Here is a 24,245-nt window from a genome sequence, read left to right on the forward strand (position 1 = left end):
TGACAAAGACAGCTAAATGATAGGGAGAAGATAGCAAACACTATTTCTTCAACCCAAATTTCTGTCATAATTTGCAAAAAATTCTAAAAGGATTGTAATAGAAATTATTATCTGAATCTAAAAAAAATAAAATAAATAAAATACAATAAAAAAATTAAATAAAAATGTTTTAGTTGATTAAAATCTGGTTAAATTGCATGAATAAATAAAATGTGAAAATATTTAGACAAACACATGTAAATAAACATTAACAAAACGTTAAGTTAGTTAAGCAAAGAAAGAAAGAAAGAAAGAAAATTCTGTTAATTTAACTAGGTTAATTTAAATGAATCAAAATAAATTTAAACGTTAAATCAATAAATCAACTCCCAACATGACTCTTAGATTTAAATAGGAATAAATATAAATCCACATGGAACTCCTATTTATCCAGAAGAATCCTTATTTGATACTTATTACATTTATTCATTTTGACATTTGTGTCCAATTCTTCACCACCTGAGCTACAGGATCCTATAGGACATTCAAGGCATAATATATCTTAGGCCATTCCCACTCTAAATTCTAATTGTTTGTTCGTCCATTGTTTAATCACCCATTTAGTAAAGCCGTTTCTAAATGACTGAACCCCAGAAGGCTTCTGGATAACTGTGAGCATTTAATTATACCCTGAAATGTATCTGTTAGCTACAAAGCTGCCACGTCCACTCACTGCAGAATTTTCCAAACGCCATATCGATCCCTCTCACTCCCCGGGCTTATTAGATTTTTGTGACAGGTCCAAACACTTGCAAAGGTCACATTTTAAACAAGTGCCAGAGTGAATACCTGACAGCCCACCTGTCTATGGGTACCAGATATTAGTCAGAGTCTGTGTGGGAGGCCCTTTTCAATTGCCGCCGTGTGTTTTGGAGCATTGCGATGAACTACTGTACTGTCTGTCTCAGTGATTCAGAGATCATTTTCATATCTCTCTCAGGGCATCATACAGACAAGCGTTCATATAGAAGTTGTCATGGCGGTCTGTACAGTGACTTTATCTTGTTTCACCCTTCGTTTTGATGCCTGTCACTCACTGTCACTTATTATCTGGCTGAACACCAAATCAGTCTCAATTAAGATCAGTTTCACACTGTTTGCTGAAAAATGGCCCCACATGTCTATCTGTCTGTCATGTTGTTTAATCTGCTAAAAATTTTGTGGTCCTACAAACAAGCATTTCTTTCATCACATTTTAAATTGCAATTTTAATTATAAAAACTATAAGTACCCCACCCCCCAAATGTGCAGCATTACAAATTTCGGTCTCAAAATCCCTATTTTTAGATCCAAAAATTCTAATGACGTGATAAACATAAAATCTTTTAAAAGGGAAAAAAGCTCAGACACAATTGACTGATCAAGCTATCCTTATACCTAGGCTTAGAACAAGATTTGGTCAAGTTTGGGTTAACACTGGTCCAAAAATCATAAAAAAAGGTAATTCATGATTAAATTCTCTAAAGCTGTGTTCTTACTGGCATGTTGATGGTGTTGTGGTTTCTAGAGAATGGATAGAAAGCTCCAAGCTGCATCCAACGATGGCACATCTCATAATCAGCAACATTAAAGAAGCCACAGATATCAGCACCAGTCTGAAACATGAGTGAAAAGGGAGAATGAGAAGGGAAGAGACACACACACACACACAGAGAGAGAGAGAGAGAGAGAGAGAGAGAGAGAGAGAATCTCTGTAAAAACAGGGCCACAAGAGCCAACTCCTAAACATTAATAAATAAACTTTAGAGTCGGTGTAATGGCTGCATGCTACTGTAATGCACCCAAATGAACTAAAAATATTGTTTGATAGAAAATAAAGCACAAATAAAAAATCAATAGCAAGTGCTGCAGCAGTAAGAGGGAGGCACTTACATAAGGGATGCCAAATATGCTGAACTCCATCATGCCTGAAAGATAGATAGGGGGGGGGGGGGGTTCATGTATGCCAATATTTAGGTATACACTGAACTTTACAGTAGATGTTCAACAAAAACACTATGTTTAATGAGGGAGGTGGGTCGAAAGCAAAAGGTACCAGACAGATATTGTGCTGTGTTGTGCCAGGGTTTTCTGGCTGATTAGTTACGGCCTTGTTTTAAGAAGTCACTATAAGAATCTGAGGCAAAGATATCTTTCTGTTGCAATTCAACTTCTGTTGTTTTCAGTTTTTTTTTTTGACTCTTGTACAATATTTGTATATGTTAAATATGATTTTGATCTATCAGAAAACCAATACATTGAAATTCTCACTGCACAACTTTTCCATTTAGTTCCCATTTAATATACAATACCATTCAAAAGTTTTGGGTGGTTAGAAGTCTTTGATATTTTTTTTAAATAAGCCTCTTATGCTCCCCAAGACTTGTAATATTAAAATACAATTTAAACTATAAATGTGAAATATTGTTACAATTTAAAATAATGGTCTTCGATTTGTATAGATTTAAAATGTAATGTATTCCTGTGATCAAAGCTGAACATTACTCCAGTCTTCAGTGTCACATAATCCTTCAGAAATCATTCTAATGTGCTGATTTGCTGCTCAATAGACATTTATCATTATTAACAATGTTGAAAACTGTTGCGCTGCTTCATATTTTTGTGGAAACCATGAAACTTTTTTCCCCAATGATTAAAAAAAAAAAACAGTATTTGTTTGAAATAGATTTTTATAGTATTATAGATGTATTTACTGTCAATTTAATGCATACTTGTTGAATTTAAGTATTGATTTCTTAAAAAAATAAAATAAAAAAACACTTAGTGAACAATAGTGAGCACTATAGCGATGCTTATCTTTCCAAGAACCGCTAAACACATACCTATAATGGACTTCAGAAGTTGGTCCCAGGCAGAGTAGTTGTCTCCCAGCCAATGTCCTGCCCAGCGCCCACTAGATGGGTATGTTGAACGGGTAACTACGACACCTCTCTTTCCAGTGGTACTAAGCAAAGCACTGAGAAATACACATAAACAAGCACACAAATTAAAACTCATTCCAGAACAATTAAGAACTAAAACAGTAGAGAATATGGAGGACAGAAAACTCACTCGTAAGTGGGTTTCGTGTGAGACCAGCCGTACAAGTTGTGGACATCATAATGCTTAACACGTGTGCCACTGGCAAGGATCTGCTCACTGTTCATGCATAAAGTCTTATGGTTCAGACCTCTGAGCTTGGACTCCAGTGCTGGGAAAAGTCACACATATACAGATTAATTTAGGACAGAAAGTGCTAAATACAGGTATAAATGTTGACCATCTTGCACTCAAACAAACTTACAGGGCATGTATGGAGGATTTTCCAAACCATCATTCCCTAGACAATTTTCTCCAACGGTTCCATGCACGAAACTGGCTGGCTCATTCATGTCCTTCAGAAGGCAAAACATAATGACAAAGTTATCATTTAAAGAATGCAAAGGAGAAAACAGTGACCATACGCAAATGAGTGCAGAAATGGAGCATGGCCGTGCATAACCTTGATTTGTTCTTTCACAGCTCATATATATATATATATATATATATATATATATATATATACATACATATATATATATATATATATATATATATATATATATATATATATATATATATATATATAGGCATGTAACAAGAGCTTGAACAAGTTGTGTAGCATCTTTACTTTTTTCATTCCAACAAAAAATACAAAGCACTCACGATCCAAAGTCCGTCAAACTTAATGATGTTGTTGTAAAAGTCTTTAATCTGCTCTCCCCACCACTCTGCTGTACTGTTCTTGAAGAAATCAGGGAACGCAGCGAAAGCTCTGAATAGCTGAAAGTTGAAATGAAACAACCATCATAAGAACTGCTGTAGACTGGACAAGGCACTTCAACCATTACTACAAGCTGATTGGATATTTCAGTAGTGCAACATGCCAATTTGTTTAAATAATAATGTGCTGATTCAGTTCTGATCTGTTCTGATTGGCTGTTGGTGTGTCTTCTACATGCTGATTGGCTGACAGCACCTATTATGTCACACTCATCTCTCTTGACTGCATTTGCAATCATAGCCCATTGTACTGACAATTTCAGACTGAATAGACTTGGATACAAGAAAAAATATGTCCAGTTCTCTGATTAAAGAGAGATAAAAAGAGTGATTTATAGAAAAAGATAATGAAGTGAGAGGCAGATACCTCTACTTGAGTATCCCAGTCCAAAGAATTGTCCACAGTGACATTGGGATAATCAGGCCATACCTATGACAGACAGAAACAACAAAACGTTTGAAACAAATCAAGCTTTAATGAAAATGTGGTTGTATTGTGTGAATAATTTGTTCGTTATTTTTTCCAAGTGTTTTCGGTATTACAAATTTTCCATCCTCTTAGTCTTGTGAAATCCCTTCAACTAATGACACATTCCAGATGAAGTTTCCCACTTTAAAGGTGCAGTATGTAATAATGACTGCAAACAGTTTAAATGGGAACTGCATTCCAAAGTCAAAATGTTGAAAAGAGTTGTTTCTCCCGACTCGTTCTCCTCAGACTCCACACACGTGGGTTGCCAGATTAAGGACACGCAACAGGAACGAGCACAACTGCCATTTGAATTCAACACTGTAAGTTGATTTATTCACATCTTAATATGCCTCTGGCCATAGAGCTTTTTAGATGAATGCTGAGGATTTTTAAGGTTGTGTAGGATCTGCATTTTGGACCTCAAACTTGTGCCACAGAAGAGAGAAAAATATACTGTCGACAAAACTACGTGGGATTGACCCAGAATCAATATGTTCCTCTTCTTCTTGGTGTTTGTCATACCTTTCCCCACACAATGTCATTGCTGAGCTCAGGGGGCCATTTGATGAAAACGTCTTTTTCAATCCCGGTATCAAATGCAGGGTAGGAGCTTTTGTCTCATTGCCTGCTATCGCTGGGTCCTAAAGCACACAAACAAATAAAGCATGTAAATCTGGTACAGAATACATTTCACTGCATGTTTCTGGCCGGAATAAGAAAACCACACTGATGACATTTTATAGAAAACAACTTTGTTTTTCCAGAGTAATCAGGAATAGCTCGTACCAGGATGAAGATGAAACGCATTCCCTCAGCCCTCATCTCGTCCACCAGAGCAGGCAGTTCTTTAAAGTTCACTTGGTCCAGCGTAAAGTCCATTTGCCTCTCCATGTACTCAATGTCTGCATATTGCACATCCTTTAAGCATTCAAAATTCAGATATTATGATCATTAAACTTAAATGGGAGTAATTTAGTGCAAACTTCGTAATGGTTTTGGTTTGAAACTTTTAATTCTGCAAATTCCCCCTATTGTATGTTGCTTTGGATAAAATAATCTTCAAAATGATTAAATGTAAATGTAAAGGAAGGCAGCATGATGTTGTGAGTGGTTGCTAAGGTGTTCCGCATGGTTGCCAGGTGGTTAATTACTGGCGCAAGTCAAAATCAAAATCAGAATTTATAATTTCTATAGAACTATAGCTCTTTATTTAGAACTAATTTTGAAGTAATTGGCTTTAATTCATTAGTTATAAAAATGTTTTCATTACTTTTGTTCATTCACAAGCTGCCAAGCAGTCTACAAAGGCATTTTTATAAACTTTGAGTCGGTGACTCACTCCAAGTACCACGTTAATTAATACAGGTCTTAATACAGCCACAGAATGTTGTGTTATCATCATTCAAGTTGCACATCACTGCAAAATAACTGGTTGAGGTATTAAAAAAACAATATTCCTGAAGTTCTGATGGAAGTTTTGAAGGTCGGTGAGAGTTACATGACCGTGTTTATTGTTGTGTTCAGGAGGAGACTGAAAGACACATGCACAAACTACAAGATGAGATTGCTTACGTAAGGTATTTTAGCTGCTTTCATGTCTCTGTAAAGATCTGCGATCTCTTTATCGTTGGCATAGCCATAGCGGCAAAGCTGGAATCCGAGCGACCAGTAGGCCGGAAGAACCGGGCGGCCGATCATCTGTCAGAAAAAAAAAAAAAAAAGCAAAAAACTGGAGAAAAATATTTAACATTTTATGCAAATACATTTTAGGACATACATTTTAAAGTGGCTTAAGAAAGTCAAATGGCCCCTTCTGTCTATGTGACAAGCGAGCTTCCTTTAGATAAATATTTATGTATTTCATTTATGAATGTGAGTTTTCGGATGTTATTTTGTGTGTGTGTGCTTAGACTGAGTACACTGTGGGCAATGAGGCAGAGAGACTCCAGCTGCTAAACCTCATCAAGCCAGGACACACACACACACACACCTCAGTGTACTGCTGAACCACTTCTTCTGGAGTGGGTCCCATCACCATGTAGAAGTCCAAGATACCTCCGATGGTGCGGTAGGTCAGAGCTGGAGTAGGCTGGAAGGTCACATCTAAGAGCAAAACAAGCAAAAAAAAAAATAGGATGACAATCCCTATGACTCAATGTGTCGACCTTAGCCCATTATTTTTTTTTTATATATTTTTTTATTTACACACAACAGCAAGTTGGTGGTTTAGTACAGGGAGTGGATTCCACTGTTTCCCATCAGTACGCACACATAAAAATCAAGTCTAATAAAATGCTCAAAAGAATGTGAACCATCTCCCTAAATTATAAATATAAGAATATTATAGAAAACTACAGAAAATAAGTTACATAAAAAAAACAATATAATAGATTTTTCATTCATTAAATTAAATACATTTTCCAACTATGATTTAGTTGAAGTATTTGGCTTTGATTTATTACATTTTAAAAAGTGTCATCATTGCATTTGTCTGCGCACAAGCTGCCAAATGTGATTTTGCTGGACTAACTATTTGCCCTTTCAAAAAGAGTCCTTCAACATAAACATTCCCAACTTACTTTTACAAAATAAATTTCAACACATGCAATAAAACCTTCAAATCATTTCAGGTCTTATGCTTAACTGCCTAACTGCAAATGTGTGTGTGTGTGTGTGTGTGTGTGCGGTTGTGAGACAGCGGTTGAATGCAGAAGACTCTCTGAGAGCACAACTCTGTTAAAAGCCCCACTGCAGCACCACCATTATGTGTAAGCAGCTCAAAAGAAACTCCTGCAATAAGCATAAACATTCCTCACACTAGAGTTCAATGACAGCCTCTCACCTCTGATAAATAACGTTTGCTCTAATCACAACCTTAAGACCTGCTGACAAAACTCACACCAGTGTTTGTGCCAGTGAGAGGTGGACTTATTTGTTCCAATACTAAAGATGCAGCAAGTGTCCGACTGACAATTTTTAGACTCATAAAGAGAAAATAAAAACATTGTTCCTGGAGATACTGTAGTGCCCTTTACATAAACAGAAATGTGAAGAAGGACACATAAAACTGTGTTTTCTACAACTTCACTGCAGTGGTTAATACATTAACCACAGCTGAATTAAGAGCTTTGTATCTTATAGAAAATAGAAAAACATCTTTTTTCTGTTCTACAGTTGGAATGTTTTTCTTGATTCTTTCCAATGCATTCTGGGATTGTCTTCCCAATGAGGTATTTCACAGCATTATAATGTTAGGCTGGTTCATCATCTAAGGCTGGTTCAGGATGTGTTTAATTTAGTCTGAGCCTACAAGAAAGACTGTCCAGTGCAGGCCATGTCGAATGGGTCCAAGCGAGACACAATTAGTTTAGTGTGTTATTTTACTCACCCATAGCATTGCTGTTAAGCAGGAGCACGCCATGAGCACTTGTTGATTTCTCCAGACCCATGTAGAAAGGATGGACTCCATAACTGTTCAGCTTATACTGCAGATAGGGAGAAAGAGATTAGAGCTCGAGTTTGTGAAGCAACTTCAGTTGTTCTCAGTGTTAAACAGACAATTATGTGTTAATGAGAGATTTTTACTTGGCTTAAAAGGAATGGACCCTGCAAATCCCATCTCTCTGTTTTAATTAACCTAATTACATCTCTTTCTCTCTCTTCCTGCATGAAGCTCTCTCTTTGCTTCTCTTTCTTTGGGCATTGTATCATGAAGGGAGTCCGTGAATGACTGACAGCCAATAACAGGACGGTTAGCCGAGAGGTGCAAGAGCGTCACTGCATACGAGTCAGTCTGTCTATCTATCCATCCATCCATCCATATACTATGTCACTTGTCACAGCAATTACTGCTTTTGATTACTGTTTTGAGTGACTAAACTATACGCTAGGGCCGGCTGTAAAGTGCAGATGATATGCACACAGGAAGGCTTGTAAAACACCACAACTGGTTCTGACACTCACCCCTGGAGGCTGATCTTTCGCAAACAGGCCATATTTGTGGAAGTTGAGGTCATGTTTGTAGGTGGGGTGTTCGGTTTCACCAAAACCATAGACATAGTCTGAGGGAAGGCGTGTGGAGATCTGAAGGAACTGATCAGAGAATGTAAACCCCGGCACGGCAGAGTCCCATCTAGTGAAATAGAGAGTGCGAGAATGAGATTTAACAAAACAGAACATTCAAGATTTCATTAAGGCAGCAAATTTTGCTTTTATAGACCTAAAACTCTCAGAAAAACCCTAAAAGTGCAACATCAGCTCTGCTATTCAGAGTTACTTCTGTGCTGATCATGCGCTCCTTTACAATACTGCTTTGTTGCCTTTTTCTTTTTTTTTCTCAATTAATTTATAGTTGCAATACCTTTGGAAAATTTGACATGCTAATCTCCTTCTAAAATGATTTTATACATACGAATTTTAAAGTAAAAACTATATATACATGACTTCATAAAAAAAGAAAAAAAAATTATATTTATAACAGATAAAATACATAGTATACCTTGTAAATGAACTTACTAGGTAGTTACCCATTAACTACCACATTACCAAAAAAACCTCTCTGGACTCAATGTTACCAGGGTAATTCAGGTTACTCACATAATTTCATTTGTTTCCTTTCTGATCACTTGGATTCCAAATGGTTTGTCATGGATCTGAACCCTATACTCTCTTGGTTTCGTTTGTTTCTGGCATGGCAGGCAGGTCAAGATGAACAGGGACCTCATAGCGTGCATTGTATGGGTCGAAGATCTATTTGAATAGGACCAAAATCAGTCGCAGACATAAATGTAACCTTAAATGTATTCATTTATTTTCCTAATTCCTAAAAAAAAAAAAAAAAAAAACTCAAACAATAGAGCAGGGTGCTAGTAACACCAAGGTTATGGATTCGATTCCCAACACTCCTAAAAATGAAGATTATGCACAAAAAGTCCTTTATGGTTCTTTAGATGAAGTTTATCACATTAATGTTTTTTTTTTTTTTTTTTTTTATAAATAACCATTTACTGAAAGGTTCTTTTGGTAACCCAAAATGGCGCTTCAATAGCATCGCTGCAGAAAACTTTTTAGATAAAAGTGATTTACCAAATGCATGAATGTAAATATCTAATTTCAATATATTAAAATGACAATTACAATTGGCGACCTCCAAGAATAGTTTATTGAAATGTAGGTATTAACTGGAGAAAGCATACCCTCCAATGTAGGCTTCTTCCACTCATGTATGTGATATCCACCCGTAGCTTGCTGATGTCTCGAGATAGAGAACGGTGACTTGGGAATTCGGTATTGCGGTCTATATCTACAGTGATGCCACTAGATGTCTCAACCTTGTTGGTGGTGATGTAGCCGTGGTTCTCGGCATAATAACACTGAGGATTACTTAATAGCTACAAAAATGAATAAAAAGCAATTATGTTTCGCTTTCTGTAAACAGACTATTTGAAAATAACAGGGCTGAATATTGAATATTGTCTCTCTCGGACCTCCCAGATGCAGCCCCGGGCTTCGCATTTGGCCTGATCTTCATCCCCTTCAGGGTAACAATCAATATTTACAGAGTTTTTGACCTCCCAGCTGACTGTGTAGTTCTTCCCCAGTTGCAGCTCCAGATTTTTCAGATGTAGTACCTAGAGGAGCAAAAACAGCAAATAATTTACCTAACAGCAGACCTAACAGATTTTCTTTACCTAACAGCATTATGGCTTTTGTGATTGGTGGACAGAAATGAGCTGTACAGAACGCTTCCTTGATTACAAAAGAGGAAATTTTGATGTGAGAACGATTTTATTTGATTTTCCATTTCATGACCCCTTTAATATGGAAAGCAGATGGGGCCAAAAGTATTTAAATTGAATGCGTGAGAATTGACCACGCGTTTCTTTTCCATGTGTAGGCACACATGCACTGGCCATGTTAAGGTGTCAGTTTTCACTTTGTTTATTAGTATATTTAAAGATTCACAGTTTTACCATGTTAAGACGATGGTTTTGAATGTGTCTCAATGCACGCATATTCTGGCCATGTTCTAAATCAAATTTACTTTTGGATTTACTCACATATTAATCCTTTCTTTAGTTTATCATGGGATTGCTTATATCTACTGTGCTAAAATAAATTAATTAATGCTACAATGTAGGGGTCCACGGATACCAATACCGGTATCAGTATTGGGCATGATCCTGCACTCCTGAACTAGTACTCCTACTCAAAAAGTCACTCCTGTTGAATGATCTTGATTGCTGTTCACTCACTTGGCACATGTATCATTTGGATTAAAATGTATATATATATATATATATATATATATATATATATATATATATATATATATATACACACACACACACATGTATATATAAATAAACACAAGTGCAAAAAATAAGGGCATTCACTATAAACATTTATTTTAAATGTTAAACTAGCAGCCTGTGTGAAATGTGCTAGGTTATAGATGTCTTTTGCATTAGGTACAAAGAGTGTTTTGCAATTTATGAGTCATTTTGGAATACAAGTCATATTTCATCGGCATTACAAGATTTATGTTAAACAAGTGGTTCACTGCATTAATATAGGAAAACATTTGTGCTAACATTATTATAGCGCAGTTCAATTGCGCCATTCAATAAAAGATTAAATACTATAGAGCAATAAAATGAGCAGTGAAAGTAACAAAAAGCTTGCACAATACATTTTAACAGGTATAATTAAGTGTGATAATTAAATCTGTTTGCTAAAGGATTCTTTGTAGCCTGTACAAAAGATACAAATAAAATAAAAGATTCAGTATCAGACTCGTACTGGTAAAAGTGGTATCGTTACAGTGTAAATTGAGGCTTTTCTACCGCAGAAGGAATGTTAAACTAAACAACTAAAAAGGACATGACAAACCATGTCATTAGACTGAAATCACACACAGCATACTGATGCATTATCCCTCATGAACAAATAATATATCTGATGTTTGTATGCGTGCATGCCAGTGTATTACGGCATCCTTCATGAATAAACGTGATGTCTGAGTTTTGTATAAGTATAGTAACATAGCACATAAAAATATGGTTTCAAATACAGAAATTTAATTGGCTGCAGTGCAGGTTGTCACATTAATGGAGACAAACAGAGCATGCTGACACGGTCAAATTTAATGCTTTCTGTTTTGGCCCCACCCACCTCCCATACTTTGAAATCACACACAGAGACACACAGGCATGTATAGTCACATCAGAATCACATGGCCCGGTTAAAGACTTTTGGCCCTTCTTCCATATTACTCAAAAGACAGCAGGTTTTTTTTTACGTCAGAATCCTAGCCAGTGCCGATGATGCCTCTAGTTAAAGGATGTGGATGACAAAGATGACAAAGACTGTTGTGTTTGCGTTAGTTGGCAGACATGCCATAAATTACAGCAGCTGACATTAATGTATCAAGCGTAGTTTAAGACCAAAGTCTGCACGTCCTCATGTTGTCATTCCAAGACCTTGAGCTCTGGGAGAAAGTGATGTCCTTTATCATAGGCTAATGCATGTGTGCTTTTGAGAGCCCTGACAAATTCAATCTCTGGTCCGTGAGCATCCCTGGACACTCACTTGTAATGACAGGGCCTCTGCTGGTACCCTAGGGAATCCTACTCTGTATTAAACAGAAGTCAGGCTCCATTTTGTGGACATGATTTGTTGGACTGGCTCACAGTCCTAATTACGTTACATCGGCTGTGATTTTTTCTTCATTTTTCACTTCGTTTAGAGATGTTCTCCAAATGTCAAATTAGCTTATACATTTCTGAGAATTCTGTAAAGCCCTTTGAAGGACAGCTATTTTCAGATGGCTTTTTGTTGAGAAAATCTTGGCTTAATGGAAATATTAGATTAAGGTTTCTGTCAATTTATTTGGCTGATAGCTTTCATTTTTAACTTCAGTTGCAGTGCATCATGTATTTTGCATACGGCTGTATTATTTAGTACTGTAATGCAAAAAAAAAAAAAAATACAAATGTTGCGGTCATTACAAAAGTCCAAATTGTAATTTTATATTTAAATAAATAAAAAATATAATTTTAATGTTTGAGGTAAACTGACAGTCACAGTGACTTTTGACTATTGCTAGTTATTGTAGTTACTCAAACCAAACAAAAATGCATTACTTGAAGTGAAGTAAAATATATATAAAAAAAATGTTATAGTTCAGATAGTTTCCAATGCAACATTTCTGATTTCCATTTAGTTTACTAAAATAACTAAAGCTGAAATAAAAATTAGTAAACATGTCAAAAAGACATTTAAAAACTAAAAATATTTAAATAAAAAAAAAATAAAAAAATTACTAAAACTTTACATAAAACTAACAATAGCATAAGTTATAAAAATAAAATCATTAAAAAAACTAAGATTACCCTCGTGGAAGAATCATAATCAATCTGGGACTCATTCAGAGTGATAACGAAGTTGCCATCCGACACAAGCACGAGAGCAGGTGTGCTGTTCACTCCCATCACTGTGATCTTCTCATACTTCAAGTTGTTTGGATCTGTGTATCCATTGTGGGCAACTTGCATTGACAAAACATCCTGAGCCAGCCAAAAATAAATAAATAAATATATATATATATATTACTACAGATTTTTGTAATAGTTGCCATTTAAATATGCCATGGACACACAATGTAATTCAATGCAATCTAAATAAAAAAAAAATAAAAAAATTTGAGATTAGCATGACGTACATTAGCCACAGAAAACTGGTAATGATTGTAAACACCAGATGAAACTGTATCTAAGAAAAAGACAGAAGGAAAAGTTATGACAGACAAATCAACTTAAATGTGAGTAACAAGGATTATTTGTTTTTCCAAGAAACATCTGGGTAAATCTTATAATTTAGCTAAAAAAAAGCTAACAATAAAAATGAACCTGTGACCAATTTGAAAGCTTCAAGCCAGCATTGCTTTTTTACATCTCACATTCATTGCTCAAGTTCATGCGTTTTGTAAGGTGCCCATAAGGAGACTTGGTCGGTTAACTTAGTTTTGTCAGGGCTATGACATAACTTGCGGGAACGTGATAATATGTCGTGGCCACTGGATACAGGTGCACTCAATAAATTAGAATGTCCTGGAAAAGTTCATTTATGCAAGTAATTCAACCCAAATTGTGGAACTTGTGTATTAAATAAACTAAAAGCACACAGACTGAAGTAGTTTAAGTCTTTGGTCTTGTGATTAGAATATGGTGACATCCCAATCAGCTAATCAACTAAAAACACCTGCAAAAGTTTCCTGAGCCTTCAAAATGGTCTCTCAGTTTAGTTCACTAGGCTACACAATAATAGGGAAGACTTATCTTGCTGATCTGACAGTTGTCCAGAAGACAATAATTGACACCCTTCACAAGGAGGGTAAGCCTCAAACATTCATTGTCAAAGAAGCTGGCTGTTCACAGACTGCCGTTTCAAAGAATGTTAACAAAAAAGTTGAGTGGAAGGAATAAGATGCACAATAAACCGAGAGAACCACAGCGTTATGAGGATTGTAAAGCAAAATCAATTCAAGAATTTAAGGGGCCTTCACAAGAAATGGACTGAGGCTGGGGTCAAGGCATCAAGAGCCACGACACACAAACGTGTCAAGAAATTTGCTGAACCACAGACAACATCAGAGGCATCTTACCTGGACTAAGAAGAAGAACTGGACTGGTGGTGGGAGAAGCTCTTAGCCCAAGTTGCTTGAAGTCCAGTGTTAAGTTTGCAAAGTCTGTGATGATTTGGAGAGCAATGTCATCTGCTGTTGTCTATTGAGTTTTTTGAAAACCAAAGTCACTGCACCCATTTACCAATAAATCTTGGAGCACTTCATGCTTCCTTCTGCTGACCAGCTTTTTGAAGATGCTGATTTTATTTTCCAGCAGGACTTGGCACCTGCCCACACTGCCAAAAACACCAAAAGTTGGTTAAATGACCATGTTGTTGATGTGCTTGACTGGCCAGCAAACTCACAAGACCTGAACCCCAGAGAGAATCTATGGGGTATTTTCAAGAGGAAAATGAGTAACAAGGGACCAAAAAATGCAGATGAGCTGAAGGCCACTGTCAAAGAAACCAGGGCTTCCATACCACCTCAGCAGTGCCACAAACTGATCACCTCCATGCCACACCGAATCAAGGCAGCGATTAAAGCAAAAGCCTACCAAGTATCAGCAAATGAACATTTTCCAGAAGGCCAACAATACACCATTTATTTACTTCTTATAGGTCTTATAAAGTATTCTAATTTGTTGAGATGCGTTCATTAAGTGTGAGCCAAACTCATCACAATTAAAAGAACCAAAGACTTAAAACTACTTCAGTCTGTGTGCATTGAATTTATTTAATACACAAGTTTCACAATTTGAGTTGAATTACTGAAATTAACTTTTCCACAACATTCTAATTTATTGAGATGCACCTGTATTAATTTGAGAGAATGTCATCGTGGGAACGTAATATGGCATGGCCACAAGATCATATCATGTCGAGGTAAGTTTAGTTAAGACTATAACTATGGCTCTATGAGACCGAATGATCACCGTCACCACGATTTTACCTTGAATGACACGATTCTGCTACCCTTCCAAGAACTAATGGAAACAGTGGTTGGTTCACTATAAAACATCCAGGTGAACAAAGCACTTCCTCTTGCCTGAAACGCCTCAGTTCATAAAGAAATGACAAGATATGGTGACGGTCATCATTCTGTCTCATAGATCCATGGTTACAGTTATAACTTACATACTCGCACCCTAAAGAGAGCAGCCCGAAAAATGGAGCGCAGCTGGAGGAAAACAAAACTAGAGGTATTTCGTATTGCTTGGCGGGAAAGTAACATATCCTACAGAAAAGCATTAAAAACTGCTAGATCCGATTACTTTTCTTCTCTTTTAGAAGAAAACAAACATAACCCCAGGTATTTATTCAATACAGTGGCTAAATTAACGAAAAATAAAGCCTCAACAAGTGTTGACATTTCCCAACACCACAGCAGTAATGACTTTATGAACTACTTTACTTCTAAAATCGATACTATTAGAGATAAAATTGCAACCATTCAGCCGTCAGCTACAGTATCACATCAGACAGTGCACTATAGACCCCCTGAGGAACAGTTCCACTCATTCTCTACCATAGGAGAGGAAGAATTGTATAAACTTGTTAAATCATCTAAACCAACAAAATGTATGTTAGACCCTATACCATCTAAGCTCCTAAAAGAGGTGCTTCCAGAAGTCATAGATCCTCTTCTGACTATTATTAATTCCTCATTGTCATTAGGACATGTCCCCAAAACCTTCAAACTGGCTGTTATTAAGCCTCTCATCAAAAAACCACAACTTGACCCCAAAGAACTAGTTAATTATAGACCAATCTCGAATCTCCCTTTTCTGTCCAAGATACTAGAAAAGGTGGTATCCACACAATTATATTCCTTCTTAGAGAAAAATGGTATATGTGAGGATTTCCAGTCAGGATTTAGACCGTATCATAGTACTGAGACTGCTCTTTTTAGAGTTACAAATGATCTGCTCTTATCATCTGATCGTGGGTGTATCTCTCTATTAGTTTTATTGGATCTTAGTGCTGCGTTTGACACAATTGACCACAACATTCTTTTGCATAGACTTGAATACTTTGTTGGCATCAGTGGAAGTGCATTAGCATGGTTTAAATCGTACTTATATGACCGCCATCAGTTCGTAGCAGTGAATGAAGATGTATCCTATCGATCACAAGTGCAGTATGGAGTACCTCAAGGCTCAGTACTAGGGCCGCTACTCTTCACGCTTTATATGTTACCCTTGGGAGATATCATCAGGAAACATGGTGTTAGCTTTCACTGTTATGCTGATGATACTCAGCTCTATATTTCTTCGCAGCCCGGTGAAACACACCAATTTGAAAAACTAATGGATTGCATAGTCGATATAAAAAACTGGATGACGAGTAATTTCTTACTGCTAAATTCTGAAAAAACAGAGGTGTTAATTATAGGACCTAAAAACTCTGCTTGTAATAACCTAGAACACTGTCTAAGACTTGATGGTTGCTCTGTCAATTCTTCATCATCAGTTAGGAACCTAGGTGTGCTACTTGATCGCAATCTTTCCTTAGAAAGCCACGTTTCTAGCATTTGTAAAACTGCATTTTTCCATCTCAAAAATATATCTAAATTACGGCCTATGCTCTCAATGTCAAATGCAGAAATGTTAATCCATGCATTTATGACCTCAAGGTTAGATTATTGTAATGCTTTATTGGGTGGTTGTTCTGCACGCTTAGTAAACAAACTACAGCTAGTCCAAAATGCAGCAGCAAGAGTTCTTACTAGAACCAGGAAGTATGACCATATTTTCCCGGTCCTGTCAACACTGCACTGGCTCCCTATCAAGCATCGCATAGATTTTAAAATATTGCTTATTACTTATAAAGCCCTGAATGGTTTAGCACCTCAGTATTTGAATGAGCTCCTTTTACATTATAATCCTCTACGTCCGCTACGTTCTCAAAACTCAGGCAATTTGATAATACCTAGAATATCAAAATCAACTGCAGGCGGCAGATCCTTTTCCTATTTGGCGCCCAAACTCTGGAATAACCTACCTAACATTGTTCGGGAGGCAGACACACTCTTGCAGTTTAAATCTAGATTAAAGACCCATCTCTTTAACCTGGCATACACATAATATACTAATATGCTTTTATTATCCAAATCCGTTAAAGGATTTTTAGGCTGCATTAATTAGGTAAACCGGAACCGGAAACACTTCCCATAACAACCTATGTACTTGCTACATCATTAGAAGAATGGCATCTACGCTAATATTTGTCTGTTTCTCTCTTGTTCCGAGGTCACCGTGGCCACCAGATCCAGTCTGTGTCCAGACCAGAGGGTCACTGCAGTCACCCGGATCCAGTACGTATCCAGACCAGATGGTGGATCAGCACCTAGAAAGGACCTCTACATCCCTGAAAGACAGCGGAGACCAGGACAACTAGAGCCCCAGATATCTGGAATGGAACTACTGGTTTCGTCTGGTCAGAGGAGAACTGGCCCCCCAACTGAGCCTGGTTTCTCCCAAGGTTTTTTTCTCCATTCTGTCACCGATGGAGTTTCGGTTCCTTGCCGCTGTTGCCTCTGGCTTGCTTAGTTGGGGACACTTCATCTACAGCGATATCGTTGACTTGATTGCAAATAAATGCACAGACACTATTTAACTGAACAGAGATGACATAACTGAATCCAATGATGAACTGCCTTTAACTATCATTTTTGCATTATTGACGCTGTTTTCCTAATGAATGTTGTTCAGTTGCTTTGACGCAATGTATTTTGTTTAAAGCGCTATATAAATAAAGGTGACATTGACATTGACATTTTACCACAGTCATGTGTACTCCTAAAAATGAATCGACACCGGAACTGAATTCTGTAACCATTTTTTAACTGTAGCTAGTACCCAATGGTCTGAATTTATTTCTTTCTCCCAACTGTCCAGGCATAGTTGGGAGCACGTTCTAGCCACCCTTTTGGCATTGCTATGCAGTCCCTCCTTGGGGGCCTGAGCCCCTGGGATTCTGCTTTCTCCGCGGTGTATCCCTAACTGATGACCGGGACTGGGCTACCTGTCTGCGACGGTCATCAAATCTCTGAAATCGACTATTCGGTCTTCCACCAATCTCCCATGGTTGTGGTCAATTAAAGTGGGGAGGCTGTGGAGGCTGACAGACTTGATATGACTGTCTAGTTATCCTAGAGCGATCAAATGTGTGATGCACTGACTCTTCTACAACGTGCTTGTTCTGCTTTATGAAGCATTGCTTGAGAATCCGGGTGAAACATCTGACCTGGAGTAACTGGCATGTAAGTCAGTTCTTTTCTGATAGTGTCAGGCAGGGAGGTTTGTGTGAACCAGATCTGCCTATGAGAAAGTATCGCAGATGACAGAGGCACAAATGTCCCTAGAAAGCGGTGTATGTGTGACAAGGGCTGCATCCACCAAACCTAAAATGTCCCAATCCTCCTGACTTATAATTTTTCCCAGAGCAGCCAGAATTATGGCTAGAGCACTACCAGAATGGGCTGCACCTGTGGCCGCATTATAAATCCGACACACTAGCAATTAACTTACCTATACAAGCAGTTTAGAATGTGCGTTCTCCCGTTCAATTTCGAGCATCCAGTAATATGATCACACATGTCTTGTGGACCTTTTCGGAGTATACATTTATTTGTCATTTTAACTGTTTGGAAACAAGGATTTATTATCCTGTTGCGCCCTTTATAGGACCGGCGACTAGTCGGTGCAACCCCAATTATTACTAATATAATAACTAGCACATGTGTGTGTGTGTGTGTGTGTGTGTGTGTGTTAATGATAAAGTGCTAGTATAAGTAATAAATAAGGTTTTCTAAGGTTATTCTAATATGGTTTTTATATTTATTTTATTGGCATACATAAAAGTTATCTGTATAGATTATAAAACACTATGACAAGGTAACATTTAATTTATTATATACATATATATGCATACACACACACACACACAACATATAAACAACCAAAAGCCAAATAAAACTTCACTCAATCCATTGCAAACAGTAGTATCACAGTGCAAGCATATTCATTCTCAGTTCGTTCAGTCAAAAAGACAAACTTGATCGGTTAGGAGGTACCGACTATTCTATGTGCGAACGCACAGATTAACAGGTGGGGAAATACAAAAACACCAGAATACAGTCTGTAAATAAATATCTACACGTAAATCAGAATATAAACAACAACCACTTACCTAAATACAGAGGTAAAAAAATGAAAAATTACCGCAATCCTCAGGGGCACAAGGTGCGGATTGAATGGGTTATAATCCAATATTATTGATACACACGGATTCTCAGAAGAGGCGAGAGGGCAAAGAAGAAGTGCTTTGTTCACCCAGATGTGTTATAGTGAACCAACCACTCAGGGTCATTCACCTGACTTTAATTACCTTAGTTCTCAGAAGGGTAGCAGCATGGCATCGTTCAGATTAACCACCATAGTACAATGCATTGTTGTTGAAACGAACTGTTACGAACATGTTCGCAATCGCATTTCCGTTGTTTGAACCACGTTAACATAGGGCCATTGTTAATGATGTCACACGCATGTGATGGAAGAATGATGGTGCGTTCAAGTCACGTATCATCGTATTTATGAGTTAAATGCACATGAACGCCACCACAAAATCTTAATTACGAGTGGGAAACTCTGAATTTTCTTTAAGCTCTGAGTTTCCGAGTTGGGGGCGTGTCAATGAAAAACATGACAGAATCGATGGATGCAACGTGTTGTTGACGACATATTTTTTAGTTGAAACTGATAGACAGGATTGCAATATACAAATTAATATGTTTTTATGCAATTGTTACGTGCATAACATAACACAGAGGCGGAGGCAGGCAAAGGGTCGTTTAAAAAGGGATATATTTATTTAAAGGTTTACTTTGAACCAAAGTGCTTTTCTATAAGCAGAGTTAAAGGGTTAGTTCACCCAAAAATAAAAATGATGTCATTAATGACTCACCCTCATGTCGTTCCAAACCCGTAAGACCTCCGTTCATCTTCAGAAGACATTTTAAGATATTTTAGATTTGGTCCAAGAGCTTTCTGTCCCTCCATTGAAAACATATGTACGTAATACTGTCCAGTGTTGGGGAAAGTTACTTTTAAAAGTAATGCCTTACAATATTGCGTTATTCCCTAAAAAAGTAACTAAATACGTTACTAAGTTACTTTTTATGGAAAGTAATGTGTTACATTACTTTTGCGTTACTTTCACGTTACTTTTTAAATATGAGCAGGGCTTGATTGTTTTTAATATAAGAAGTTCTATTTATAGCAAATGTAAAAGCCCTTTTACACCAAAAAGTTTAATAAATAAACCTCAGGCTGAAGGAAAAGTAAATTCACGTCTGTACAGTAGAACACAGGAGAAGAAGTTTCAACACTCTTCAGCAATAAAAAAAAAACAATGAAGCACAATTGTTAGTTTATCTAAAGTCATTTTTTAATTATTAATATGGTTGAACTGGATCATTAAAGGTCAGCAGCAAAGACACTGTTAATAAAATGGGAATAGATACATTTGTGTTAATATATTTAGTTATTGCAGGTTTGCGTCATATTCTGAGTTTGCATTTCACTGTTTTGATTAATTTTGATGAATACTAAATCTGTTTTGTTTTTTGTTTTTTTTGTGAGTGGGAACTCGCGTTACTTGTAATGCATTACCCCAACACCATGTGACATCAGAGGGTCAGTTAGAATTTGTTAAAGCATCGAAAATACATTTTGGTCCACAAAAAAAAACGACTTTATTCATCATTGTCTATGCGTTTAGTACGCTGCTGAAGTACAGCGCTGCAGACGTGTTTTCTTGTGCGCCCAATAATAAAGATAACACTTCAGCAGCATCACTGCATTGTTGTGAACACGCTCACTAAAGTCGCAATTTTTGTTATTTTTGAATCAAAATATATTTTCGATGCTTCAACAAATTCTAATGTTCGTTTGAACTATGGTTTCGGGAAACACCGAATCACTGAACTATGATGGTAACAACCTAACTTGCGACCATAGTTGGCTAACGATGCTTTTGGGAAATTCACCCCAGAGTGAGGTCGAAATAGATCGACATCCTTATGTCGTGGCCTCGAGATGTCATGTTGAGGGAAAGACCTATTTTCTCATGGCCACAAGTTTAATGAAACATTTTTTTGTGTAACATTTATTCATGATTAATTTGAATGCTGACTATCGCACATAATACAGTATGATATCCAAGGCCTATGGTTAATGTAATAATTTAATAATGTAATAATTTCTATAATAATATGATAATTTCTAAATTCAAAATAAAATATTAATGAATCCCTCTCTGAAAATCCCGGGTTTATATGGTCAGGCAGGTTTCTTTACAATAAATTATTGGCCACAAAAAATATTATTATTTTTTTATTATATATATATATATATATATATATATATATATTATTATTATTATTATTTAGAAAATGTTTTTTTAATTAAATATAAATACATTTTGTTCTGATTAAATTTGTTTATAAAATAATAGCCAAGAGAAAAAAAAAGTTGAAATCTGAACTTCTGACTCAACCTCACTTTCGAAAAAGAAAAACATAACCTTGCTATTGAGCACTGTATAAGGTAGATTTTTTGTTTCTGACAGTGAACTGCAAGAGAGAGAGAGAGAGAGAGAGAGAGAGAGAGAGAGAGAGAGAAAAACAACTTTTAATTAATATCTAGCTCCTCCAAAATACCTCGAGAGTCTCCATCATCCCAAAATAGCTCGCCTGACGCAGCCTTGTTGTCATCGAGTGCAACGATCAGTCCCATGGGATGAAGCCGGCTGAGGGAACACACAAATTTCATCACACAAATGTACAACTTTTTACCAGAAACTGAAGAGCAGGTAGAAAACGGATCCTTTGAAGTTGAGATGGGATTCTTGTTTGTGAATAACATGTCACAGACACCGTACAGCAGATCCAGAAGAATTTTAAATAGCTTGTACTTCACCTTGCATTTGTGATGCATTCGTCTATCACCCCTGCTTTGAATGCCAATGAACCCCAAAAGATACTTTAAGAGATATAGTGCATTTTCATTTTTACAGCTGAAGGTGTAATATAGTCAGTGGGAAATAAAACACTATGAAATAAATAGCTATTTAACACAGAGAGAAATTCGAACCATTTTTCTAACATTAAATAGAAACTCAGGCCTCATGCAGATGAACAGGAATGAGATGAATGAAAACACAGAACTACCTCTGAGAGGAATGATAAACAAAAGATACATGTTTGAAACACTGATGCAGGTGCGCGCGCACACACACACACACACACACACACACACAAAAAAAACATTTTAATATTTTTTTTCTTTTCTCAGTATTATAAACTCACTTTGCAGTATTAACCACTATATAGTGATGCTGTGAATCAAGTACTGAATGGTTGTCATATTCTTATACTTTGGTAATTCAAAGAATACCAAATGTTCAAAACACTATAATGCAATCTCTAAACAGCAGCAGATATGTTTTTGTTTGACATTAAGATGTCTTTAATGTAAGTGGGCGAGCTACAGGACTGGCTGTATTTTCATAGATAGAGTTTAGTGACAGTGCAATAATTTAAAATAAGCTTTTTAGTCATTTAAGGCTTTATGTATTTTCAGATATGCTTTCTGAGTGTCCCCCCATTACCTGTATGTAGTTGTGACGTTTGGTCTTTGTATGGGCAGAATGCCTCCGCCTCTCAGGTGTAAACCAATTCTATCAGCTGGCAGGTGCATGTTAATTGTTGATTTGCGTTCTGTAATCTTTACCCCCTATAAATCGAAACAAAAATCACAATGTATATATGTATATAACTTATGCATATATCCTTTATGTATTGGATTATATAATGGAAGGGGACAAAAAAAATGGACGGAAAATTAAATAGGTTAATCTTGTATCATTTTGATATAAAAATGCAAAGAAAAATAAAAAAATATTCCATTTGTTGTTCTTGACAACATGAAGTGCATTAAACATTACATCAAGGTTTCCCAAACTGGGGTTTGTGAAAGTATGGTGACCCATACTCATACTTCATGCTCTGCATTTAACCCATCCAAAGTGCACACGCACACACACACACAGCATTGAACACACACAAACTGTAAACACACACCCGGAGCAGTGGGCAGCCATTTATGCTGCGGCACCCGGGGAGCAGTTGGAGGTTTTGGTGCCTTGCTCAAGGGCACCTCAGTTGTGGTATTGCCAGCCCGAGACTCAAACCCACAACCTTCGGGTTTGGAGTCAGACTCTCCAACCACTAGGCCACGACTTACCCTTGTGGAAAGTCCCCTTGGGGAAGTCATATAACTTAGTCAAATAACTTGGTATTCACCACCATTTTCACAGACAAGGATTTTCTAAAAGCTTCTTACACTGTTTGACAGAGATCCCATATTAATTATTGATTTTACAGTAATAACAATAAGTAGTCACTATAATATTTCAGCAGAAACTTAGCTCAACATACACTTACTTTCAGCATGTTGTTCACCTCACACTGCCTGCATTACCTGTCTCGAGCTCAAGACCCCTCACCCCTCTCTCTGACTGTGTGACTAGGTCAATGCCAAGACGACGAGACAGACATTGAGTCTCCGCTCTTTCAATAAGTCATTTCAGATCCAATCAGGTTCTCTGTGATTCTCCTCTCCATCAAACTCTGTCTCGCTCTGCCAGGGTCACTCAAGACCCGCTTTGCCAGTCACAACTTCTGTAATCGACCCATTCTGAGACGTGCAAAACACAGATGCAAGAGACCGATCCTATCAGTGATCTGATCGGTGCTAGTTAATCTGGCTCTTAGAGCACTAACAAGACTCTAGAGAGGCTTAAACGAAAGCATCTGCCTCTGACTCAGCACAGCAACAAGCAGTCAGTGGTTTCAAGCAGATATGAAAGGAATGGTTCACCCCAAAATTAACATCCTGCCATTATTTACAGATTGGTTTGCAGTGCGAGAGGAAGGTCTTACCGTCTCAAAGTTATACCAGATGGCATCTGGAATATAGGCCTCCACAATTTCAACACCCTAAAAAAAAAAGAAAAAAAGAAAATCAGCTGACCATAATGACAGACATTATTTTGATGCGAGTATTATTCATTAAACTACTAGGCAGTACATCACAGATTTTTTGGAGAGGTATGGTCCTCCTGTCATGGATTTTCAAGCTTCAGTAAATATGAGCAATGTATCGGAGAGTAAGAAGTTGAAACAAAGTGAAGCAGCAAACAAACCAAAAGAAAAGATTATTCATCTCTGTGCCTGAGGGAAAAC

The 24,245-nt window shown here is 37.0% G+C and overlaps 1 protein-coding gene across 1 annotated transcript in view; it reads right to left on the bottom strand.

The window, feature by feature from the left end:
- LOC132155784 (sucrase-isomaltase, intestinal-like) overlaps nucleotides 1-24,245 on the bottom strand; it is a 74,838-nt gene that overhangs the window by 15,707 nt on the left and 34,886 nt on the right. The window contains 22 exon segments of the mRNA XM_059564475.1: nucleotides 1,518-1,634; nucleotides 1,912-1,946; nucleotides 2,862-2,995; nucleotides 3,091-3,229; nucleotides 3,323-3,413; nucleotides 3,724-3,840; nucleotides 4,208-4,270; nucleotides 4,835-4,921; nucleotides 4,924-4,953; nucleotides 5,099-5,230; nucleotides 5,885-6,010; nucleotides 6,303-6,415; nucleotides 7,701-7,797; nucleotides 8,276-8,444; nucleotides 8,909-8,989; nucleotides 8,991-9,061; nucleotides 9,508-9,702; nucleotides 9,799-9,942; nucleotides 12,706-12,839; nucleotides 21,660-21,748; nucleotides 22,610-22,734; nucleotides 23,943-23,999. Coding sequence (XP_059420458.1) covers nucleotides 1,518-1,634; nucleotides 1,912-1,946; nucleotides 2,862-2,995; nucleotides 3,091-3,229; nucleotides 3,323-3,413; nucleotides 3,724-3,840; nucleotides 4,208-4,270; nucleotides 4,835-4,921; nucleotides 4,924-4,953; nucleotides 5,099-5,230; nucleotides 5,885-6,010; nucleotides 6,303-6,415; nucleotides 7,701-7,797; nucleotides 8,276-8,444; nucleotides 8,909-8,989; nucleotides 8,991-9,061; nucleotides 9,508-9,702; nucleotides 9,799-9,942; nucleotides 12,706-12,839; nucleotides 21,660-21,748; nucleotides 22,610-22,734; nucleotides 23,943-23,999 — 2,346 coding nt within the window.

The sequence above is a fragment of the Carassius carassius genome, chromosome 13 (assembly GCF_963082965.1).
Source record: "Carassius carassius chromosome 13, fCarCar2.1, whole genome shotgun sequence".
Taxonomy (NCBI): Eukaryota; Metazoa; Chordata; class Actinopteri; order Cypriniformes; family Cyprinidae; genus Carassius; species Carassius carassius.